Here is a 10,310-nt window from a genome sequence, read left to right as displayed (position 1 = left end):
CAATGACGTTACAAGCGATTGTCGTACCTCACGCTTGTCGATTCTAAACGAATCATTTGATTTAAGGTGCAACGATTTGACAAAAAAAGGAAAAAAAGATGGGTGCTTCAAACTGCTGTTTGACCGAAGAAAAAGAACGATCAGGCTGTGACTTCGTAATACAAAATCTGAAGGGTTATTGGAACCTGTTTGGTTTTCCTTGTTTTATCGTTTGTGGGTCGTTTTACCGAGGATCAGGGAGAAATCGATACACGGCCAGGTGCAATGTGAAAAATCGACAAAAAACGACCAAGACTGAACGTTGCGAAAATTATTTTTAGACACCCCACGTTTGCAAAGGCAATTGAACCAGCTGAAACGTAGAAAATACTGCTACTCTGACCAAAATCGTGAATGCTGTGGACTGAATGAATATGAATAGCCGAGAACAATGCAACGATGGAACAACAATGTCGATCAACCGTGGCTGGGTGAGTACAAATATTCATGTTTTTGTCATTATGGAAGATATACAACAGTAAGATAATAGGTCGACATGTTGGTTATTGAATCACAGTATGTGGTGAAATCAATAAAGATAATGATATGGGACATATGCCACTTGAAAAACCGCCATGCTTGAATACCCATGCCTCCAGTATACAGGCAATTATATCTACCAATGGGTACACACATAGGCAATGTCTATATGTTGCAGTGAGTGATTTCAGTGTAACACAACGTGAGTTATTGTATCGATGTTTTTTCCTTCTTGCTCATTTTGTTTATTTAACGCTACAATAAAATTTGGCCGATACAAACGCAATGCAAGGTTGAGTCTGCCTGAAAATAAATGGATTTGTAAGTGTTTTGCGAGATTACCCTACATATAACCCTAAAGTTGTCTACAGCTTGTTTATTTTTATGGAAGTGTCTGTAAGGTTATATTTACTGTAAAATGAAAAAAAAATAACAATATTTGTAAATGCCTCATTCTGGTCGTAAGTACTAAAATATATTATAAGTGCATGCTAGTTGTAATAGCTGATTTATTTAGTTAGGCGTATTGCATATATGCTGATCGACGTTAGCTCGGTTTTACAAACTGTGGACTTTTTCTTGAATTCTCCACGCATCGCTGCGCATGAGCAAGGTGAATGCGCCGGCACTCGTCAGCGCAGCAAGAAGGGTCAGTACGTGGTCAGTTCCAGTGAAACGAGCGTACCAACGGAACTACTTGTGATCTGTATAAGCTTGCAAAAACTCTGTTTAATCCACAGCATATAATCCGCGATGGGTATGTTGAAGTATGCCTAAATATGCAATGACGCTCCTTTTTTAGTGTTGTTTATTACTTATTCGTCAGCAACGTCTGTAAAATTTGGTTGCACGTTGGCCTTTAGCTGTCAATTATGGAATACGGTAGTGACAGAATAGTGATTAACTACCTACAGTTTGTGCGCAACCATTCCACCAGGGAAAGCGCGGCGAGTCATATTCCAAGATATTGAAGTAAGCAAGCAGCGGTTTCGGACTTGATGAGCTATAAACGTTATGCTGAAACAGCGGAGCAGTGCGACGAAAGTATAAGTGGCCGCTGCAACAATATGATTATGTTTTTACAGTTAGTTTAGGCAATCATGTGTTGCTGAGTTTCCACTTGCTACACAAACCTTGTACCTTCAGCATCATTTAACAAACAATCACTGTGGTGCATGCTTGGCAGAGAACCAACACTGTTATGGCGGGGATGTTTTCAATGCTTAACAACAGCCACCTCAGGCTGGACAACGGAGCTGGAGGTTCCAGCTTTTGCGCTTGGGATGACAATAGCCCCGGTCGAATGACGCCGAACCGCACACCGCTGCCAAGCCGTCGATCCCTTGGATATGGGCGTGAAAGCACAAGGTTCGTAACCACGACAAAGTTAGGTACTAAAATATGTAAATATAGTCGAGGGTTGTCAAACCGATTCTGCGAAACTACACTGATATTGCTTGGTCATTGAAAATTGCCCTGTGGTTGGCACAATATTTGTCATAGTCCAGACGCTTATTTAAAAAAGGAACAATACAAAAAGCTGCTTTGACCCATAATATTTCTGCTCAATGTTTCAAGCGACGAAAAGCGTTCCGTACCAAACGCGCCACGCCAAGCCATGTTTTAAATGTAGCATGTTGTAAGGCTTGGTTGTAGCCTATTATTTTTCTATATTCGGAAACAGCTCACGGCCAAGTGCGTTAAACGGTTTAAGTGTCGGGCTTTGTACGACTTCATGGGTGGCGTTGGTATGCGAGGTGTGTGAAAGGAGATGCTTTCATGGGCCTGCTGGTGTTCGCACAAGGAGGTAGAAGACACTCTGCTTTAAGCGCTCTAAACAATTCGGGAGTTCTTTTTATAGCCAACCACCGTGTTGTTGATCTTGGTGTCACTTTTATCGCGGACTGGTAAAAATTCAGTTTGTGTTTCATAGAACTTTCCATGTATGAGCGCAGTTTTTTGAAACATTGAGCACAATACGACTTCTTCATACGGCATAATCAGTCATCATGAACTTTGTTGTAATGCAGCTGGGTCAAATACTGGTGTCAAATTCACTTTAAAGTGAATGTGACAAGCTAATACAAGATACAGTGATTAACCTTGAAAGGAGAATCTCTAAATTTGAAGCACACGCGGTTTTGAAAATTTTAAACGTTTTACTCGCTTAAGACAACTTGTCGAAGTAATTGGTGTAGAAGTTTGACTATAAACCAGCAACTTGGAACAACTCATACACTTGTGACAAAGGGATCTAGCTGCCGCAACAAAACAGAATAAAACTTCTAGTCACAAAATTATATAAACTGACAATATTGTCAGTTTGTCGCGTGGTCGAAAGCGATTGAGATGAATAAATATCGCCGTTATACTGAGGGACATAAATATACCCTTAGTGTTAAATAAACTGCTTTTGTTTTTCGATTTTAGTCCATCAGTCGTCATTCAAAATCCCCGTCGCGATCGTCTTCCGAGGCACCTGCGTCGAAAGCGGTAAGATTAGTTAGCAATTACAACATTTTTTAATTTAATTTTTGAAATGTATAGACGTTACATATTATGTAAACTGTAGTTAAGTTACCAAAATTAGGAAAATCCAAAAAGAGCTGTTTGAGTTTGATCAGTAAAAATACACCACATGTCGAAACGGCGTCATACATCCGCATCACAGCATGCATGTAGAAAGTTTTGCCCTTCAGTCGAGAATCCTCTTCCGTCACTAAAGCCAACGTTAACCTATAGGTTAACATATAGATTATATGTTACATATATGTCCACATTACTACCCTTTAAATAAAATGCACTTGCAACTTTATGTGCAAATGTCGCTCTCATCATAATACCTGGCAAGGTGTTTGGCTGTTTGTCTATTTCATTTCAGTTTTAAAACTGCCTTTTGTTGGAGTTTGTCTTCCATTATTTAAAACTGTAAAATTTAGAAGATGGAACAGTAGCATATTTTTTAATTTATTTTGTTTGAATTGTATTTTTCAGTTTTGAAATCCACCCCATCCTTCGAAGGAGCGTGTGCACTCTGGTTCTTGCTGTTCTTTTGGTTTTCGTCGGGATCATTTTTATTTTAGTTGATCAGCTCCTCTTACACCACACGGTAGGACAACACGCGCGTGTATTAGTAAACATCAAAGCGTCTACTCAACCTTAACGTAAGGGTGACAAAAGTCATACAAACGCGGCTTTGGCCTTGAACCATTTACCCTGTTACGGTATGTTTTTATTTGCCACACCTGTATGACGGCAACCGACCCGTACACGCGCTTTTAACTTTACTAAAGAGACAGCAGTAGTCTAAGTGCACCACAAATCATTGCTTTTAGCGGCAGACCGCAACTTTTTACCTTGTGTGTGAATGGCAACTTTTTATTAGATATCGCTGCGTGGTTTTTTGCTTCTCAGCGTGGGCCTGACTTTGGCGATAGTCGGTTGCCTGTGGTTCGGATACAGCAAGAAAAGGCTTCACATTTTTATGCAACGACTTGAAGAAGCAAAAGTTATTAAGGTATGAATAAAATATAAATTAAATTTTATATCTAGAAAATATGGACTACGCTGGATTTTCGGGATATTAAAACTGTCAACATCGTTGACAGAATTTACAATGGAAAATAAAGGATGGCATTGGTGCAGAAATGCAGACAATGTTTATATATTATCAGACTAACTTGGCGTTTTGATTAAAATTATGAGTAAATTTATGTAATTAAAGTAACTCCGGGTCGGTCGGTTGTTTTCTTCCCGAAATTAAATATAATCCAGTCACAGATCGCCTCACTTGAAACTTACTGGGTTTGTGAAAGGTATCACCACAAATATTTATAACTATAGCGGCATACCAGCAACCCAAGGACGCGAAACTGGCAGTCCCGCGCCACATTCATAACCCAGGGATGAATATTTCATCCTGTCTGAATTATGCATAACTCATTATAAAGCATTAATTGACGGTCCCTGATTTCGTTCGCAATAAACCAGAGCTGTGACGAGGTACAGCGCATAACAACAGGTGCTGCAAATCACATGGGGATATGCTGCGGATGTCGCGTTTCGGGTTTGATTTGACAGCGAGAATGCTTGGTCTGACGTTAGATACAGTGTTTCCTTTCTGTTGGGAATCCGAAGTCATTAGCAGTGAGGATGATAAACTGCACGGGCGGCGATTTTGTCAAACTCGTTTGTTTTCCTGCGGTTATAATGACGGCGATTGGATATTTGAGTCCAAAATCCGTTTATGAACGGAAAATCGCTACGAAATTTTGGGCATTTGACACAGACAGATAGTTGATGGTTCGCTTGTTACTTATTTGCGTCTGTGCCAATGTTTTGACAAAAACGCATTACTTCAGAATGATTTTTTGACCACACTTTTTTCAGATAAAAGAAAAGCAAGCACTTTCTGACATGCGGCTACGCAATGGCAAAACCATTATAACACGATCTTGCTCCACCCAATGGCCCAAAAGCAGAGCCGCCCCCAAAAAACCTTTCTCCAAATTTCAGTGAGTGAAACATTTAATTTTTTTAATTCAGTTTTTTCCAACAAAAGAAACTGCATCGAATATTTTACTGATTTAATATGTTTGCAAAAATCTTCCGTAGAAAATTATACCTTTAAAAATTGCGAAACTTTTTCCTATAGCTACATAACTTAAACAGTAAATGAAAAATATGGTAGTCACCACGCGGAAGGGATTGAAACGTGTGTGTCTGCTGTGCATGCCGAACACCGAATTGGGGTGTCTCTTTCCGCAGCTCGGTTCGAAATTATAACGTTACAAACTTTTAAAACGGAAAATCAATTATCGGTATCCATAGATACATACTCTTCTCTTTCAAATTTGATTTGTATACCCGGTGACCGCTTATGACTTCTACGAAAGACACAAGGGAGTGCATAGCTCTGCGGTTGAGCTTGCGGTATATCCATAGAACGACAATATATTTCATGATTGGCATTCTTTAACAAGACTGACGTTTATTTTCTAAAATACGCAAGGTGTAAATTTTCAACAATAATCTACATCAGGAATAAATTGATGAAGCGAGAGGTAATCACGAAAGCTTGTGTATTTAAAAAAATTAAAGTCAGTCTTCTTAAAGAGTGCCAAACCAGAATAATCCGGTTTATAGACACAAGACTGATACAGCACATTATATAATTTAATATATTCCATGGTCGTCATCATTTCATTTGTCAATTTCTATTGATTACCTGTCAGCACTCCGTCAGTTGGACTTAATTAAACTTCGGTTTGTTGATTGGAATTCGGTTTAGATCAAGTATCAAAAAAGGCACTGCCGGGCAATGTGAATTTGTCAAATACTTAATACTATGTGTCTGGATGCAAGTAATAACTTTGGCAAGTACAATTTTTTTCGACCAAAGCCCACATTGTCGTCCTTCTATCTCCCCCAAAAAATCTAATCTTGTATTAACTGGAGAAGGACTGAAAAGGTTAATACAGAAATTTATTCAAAATTAAGAAAATGATTCAACAAATTTCTCACATTTCGCAGATTTAGTCTCACGACACCTAACGGCAGAATGGCCGATCTCCACGGCGACTCGATTGACACTTTTAGCACTGGGGAAGAGGACGATGACATTGCGTGCAACAAGAAACTGGTCACCCTGGAAATCCCACATATAAGAGGGGGCTCGTTGAAACACGATGTGACGACTCATGCCAAAGTGGCTAAAACACGATCATTGGATCAGCGAGAGTTGGTCATGAGTTACTCCGTGGAGCGAGTGCGCCGAGACTCGGCATATTCAGAAATAAGTTGTCAAACTGACCCAACTCCCGTTCGCACAAAGTCAAACGCCTCCATTCGATCGCCAAATTGTGATTCGTGGAGTGAGATATGAGCTCAAAACTTTGCCGACAGTCTGTCCGCAAAATGAGAGTGGCGCGGTGTTTTGTCGCCCCTGCCTGGCAACTAAACATAAATGATGATTACCACGTGGTGTCGCTGCGAAGTTGTGGTTGGTTAAAGTTTAAAACAGGGGACCGAGAAATCGACATGACTTTATTGGCGGATTGACGCTGGCACTCAACTCCTCATATAACAAGTTTGGGATAAGTTATTATATTCATGCGATAAATGCGGGTTTTGTGATGAAATCCATTTATCAGGCTCTCTTACAAACTCGAAATTTTACCCAAACGAACTTTATTTTTGTTTCATTGTTAGTCGCGTCGTGTCCCATCAGACATTTACGATGTTCGTATTCTGCTCTGCACCGCACGCACTTAAAACATCAAAAAAATTTAAAGTGGATGTAAATGCTTGTATTATTTTTTGTAAATGATTGAGTCGAATTGCAGTCATTTGCCAAAATTCATTGTGATTGTGTACATTGTTGACCAAAACTTAAGTTTAGCATATGTGGAAGAATGTAGGGTGGATTCGCCAGCAGTTTATATTTTATTTTCTCAATAATTGCTCAGCCATGTGAGTTAATGTGAAATGCAAATCACACCCAGCAAGGCATTAAAACTTTGCAGTTTGTTGTAAATTAGGAATGACAAAGAATCGCGCGTGTACATTTCTGTGACGTTTTACTCACGTCATTGAAGCGACAACTTCACAACTGCGGTTTCCTAATGTAAATTTACTAACTTTTAATAGCAAGATTGCACGCGAAACTCACGTATCACTTTAATTTAGGAGTAACTGTAAACTCAGCAAGCTACAGTTTAAGAAAAGTCAAAAATTATAAAGTTGGGTACATAGTGATCTCGTATTATTAGCGCATTTGTAACCATTAAAAAAGGTCAAATCAAAAGCAATCAAAAAGAAAACTTGGGTGCAAAATGTCTGGAGTTAATAACACGCTTTTCTGCAACCAGCTCAATGTAGTACTGATGATGAACTTAGTTCGAGTTCGAAACGTTTACTTAGAATATGATTAACATCATCCTAGCTTTGGCTTTCCTTTTCAAAAAAAGAAAACTAATAGTACATAAAAAGCATGTTGATGAAAACGTGTCGCGTCTCATAAAAGGATGAACGAAACAATGCTCTTGTTTCCGCAATAACACCGATACCGATATTTGTCTAAAACCAACGGCGTCCTCGTCACGTTGCACATTTGCGAAAAACGGGAGGCGTGGCAACTCGGCACGTCCGCAGTCAACAGAGCAAGGTACATACGGCAACTGTAACGTCATATCGTCAACAATATTTTCCATTTACGGAGTTTTACCAATCGAGAAATGATTTGCCAACTTAAACTGGCTTCAAGTTCACAGTATAATTTTTATTGCCTTTAGTTTTGGAGGCAACTTTCCGACACATTTAGTTGATTTAGCTCACACCACACAGCGTGCTTTGTTTTTTTGCATATAACAGAGTGCTTTGTTACTGCAATCCTCTATCACATTTTAGGAAAAGATCAGTTGTTGCTGCAAAAAAGCACATTTAAGCATATTTGCGAAAGAGAATCACAAACCATCACTTGCGGGCGCTCTAGAGTCAAGGCAGACCACAAGCAGGTTCTTTTGTAAGGTGTTTCTAAATCTGTGTCTGTTTTCGGCCGTGATTTCTAAAATCGCGTTTTGTTAACCAAAAATGCCATAAATATTCATTGTATGGTTATAATGGTGCCGCAAGTAAAAACCATCGCAATGGTCGATCATGTTGGTTTATGACAGTGCTTTTCAAAGTGTATGCTGTTAATTTCGACATATTTCGTCGAATTTTTGCCTGTAAAAAAAAATTGTATTTTGGATGTGTTAAATGAGATTTCATCGTTTGCAATAACGCTACTTATGTTGAGTTATCCTTATAGTCAGAATTCATGGTGGCAATTGGCACGTATTCGTTTTTTTTTTACTTTGTTATTGACCAACAAGTGTTTCCAGTTAAGAGACCTGATGGTTGCACCAACAGCACGTCCGCTATTTAGTGAAGAGCCCACAAACCACAAATGACGAACAAAAGCTTTTGACGCAAAATAACTTCAAGCCGAAAATAGGAAGGCGCTGGACCATTCTTGACAGCGCGGACAATCTGGAAACCAGGCGGGCGCCTATGGGCAAAGCTTGACATCAATCCAACATCGCCAGACCTTGTGTTAAAGCTCACGTAGGCACCCAGTGGACGCATGATGCGGTAATTACTGTAAGCGCCATTTTACTGGATGGATGTAATAGTTGTTTGACTTCCTGGATGTAATAGTTGTTTGACTTCACCGCAATCCTGGATCTTTCATGCAAAGTGCTTATATTGCGTAGTTCGTAAAATACTGCTTCAGTCCCCCAAAAATAGTAATTATATCATCTTAATTATGTCAACTAAGGCGTTACACCAAATCCACTGTTAAATTTTGTTTTAAACTTTCGTGTTCACGTTTCACACAGATTGATATTTTCTTTACTTTAGAACGAAAAGAATAAAAAATCCTACTCACTTTGACGTTTATGCATTTAAAACTAAAATAGCGGGAAATAAAACAACTTATTATTGCTGTTGCAATGTATATAATTTTTTTTCAATATGCGTTCGGTAAAACTGCGTAAAATTGCAACGCGATGCGTGTTGAAGTTAAAGCGACTTTCCCAGAAAGGTAAATTTAAATACAGGTTTGTGAAATCTGGGGTCAAGCGAACAACATCTACAACAAAACGAAAAAATAAATTTGAATAACTTATTGGTACTATTTATTTAAAAAGTAACGACCCCCAAAAATGTTAATCTCTACAAAAATAAAACTGGTTTAAATTCTTCAAGCCGTCAACAGGTTGCATTCCCTTTGGGGTCATTTTGACTTGGCGAATTAGCCGAGGGAATATAGAAGGGAATATAGAAGGGAATATAGGGCGTGGTTGTGATTCTATCGTAGCTTTTCTTTATTCGCCGTCGCTGTCGGTGCGCTTGCTCTGTGTCGCTGGTCACGTAGACCCGTATGTCGAAACTTTGCGGTTCTGTCGTTTTAAATCATCTTGAATAAACATTATAAGTTGTTTAAATTAAGTTGCCATCTGTTACATGAATGCAATGACCTAAAACAAATTACCCACAAATGTAAAGAGACGCTAAGCTTTTGCGATTGAAATTCCTCAGTTTCAAGGTAAACAATGATATTCGTGGATCTCCTGGAGTCGGGTAAACCATCGTGCGTCATCGTGCGTAGCTACACCTCCTTTAGTAGGACTTGGTTTTAAGTATCACCCAACGAAAACCTGTTTGCTTTATTTGAAAAAGGTCGTTGCTGATTTACTATCAAATCCTGCACTTTGAGCACGTGAACCCTGCATGACCACAGGAGATAGAAAAGCGTTGCAGTTAGTCACGTGCAAGTTGCTGTTTGCACAAACTCATACATTATGTGGCTACCTGTAATCGACCCAAAGAATGCATCGTAATCGATTATTGGCCAGTTTTCGCACGTCGCATTGTTTGACTGTGGTGAAAGGTAATCACATATCACACATCGCACAATAGATGCAAGTATATCACGTTGCGGGTTTTTATCGATATTTTTTACGTATGTTTTCGGAATAAAGTACTGCTTGCTAAAACAGCAAAAAGTGTGTGTTTATTAATATTTTGTTTGCGTTTTTTGTGGAAAACAAGTTTACAGTGACGGAGTCAGATTTTTCACTACAGTGATCACGCACGTCAACAAACACCAGAACACGCTTAAAAACAACCTTTAGCGTACGATCAGTCATCAGCATTTAAGACACGTGATAACACTTGTTGCGCACTCGGGCGATACAAAGCAAGTGTGACGTCATTACTCATCATAGTAAAACAACCACGTATCA

General features: G+C 39.1%; 1 protein-coding gene across 1 annotated transcript; it reads left to right on the top strand.

Annotated features, from left to right (window-relative positions):
- Positions 1-151: 151 nt before the first annotated feature.
- LOC145911812 (uncharacterized) lies at positions 152-6,782 on the top strand. The gene is made up of 8 exons (XM_082999250.1): positions 152-259; positions 321-470; positions 1,706-1,887; positions 2,950-3,012; positions 3,514-3,628; positions 3,905-4,036; positions 4,909-5,033; positions 6,052-6,782. Exons 2-8 carry the CDS (start codon positions 408-410, stop codon positions 6,401-6,403), a joined length of 1,032 nt encoding a protein of 343 aa, XP_082855376.1. The 5' UTR covers positions 152-259; positions 321-407; the 3' UTR covers positions 6,404-6,782.
- The last annotated feature ends 3,528 nt before the right edge of the window (positions 6,783-10,310 follow it).

This window comes from Ascidia mentula, chromosome 8 (assembly GCF_947561715.1).
Source record: "Ascidia mentula chromosome 8, kaAscMent1.1, whole genome shotgun sequence".
Lineage (NCBI taxonomy): Eukaryota > Metazoa > Chordata > Ascidiacea > Phlebobranchia > Ascidiidae > Ascidia > Ascidia mentula.
The sequence above is the reverse complement of the archived record's forward strand: the minus strand, read 5'-3'. Positions and strand labels throughout refer to the sequence as shown.

Coding starts and splice junctions, on each gene's coding strand:
- LOC145911812 (XM_082999250.1), top strand. CDS start 408: ATGAATATGAATAGCCGAGAACAATGCAACGATGGAACAACAATGTCG. Junction 3,013..3,513: donor AGGCACCTGCGTCGAAAGCG/GTAAGATTAGTT, acceptor TGTATTTTTCAG/TTTTGAAATCCACCCCATCC. Junction 3,629..3,904: donor AGCTCCTCTTACACCACACG/GTAGGACAACAC, acceptor ACTTTTTATTAG/ATATCGCTGCGTGGTTTTTT.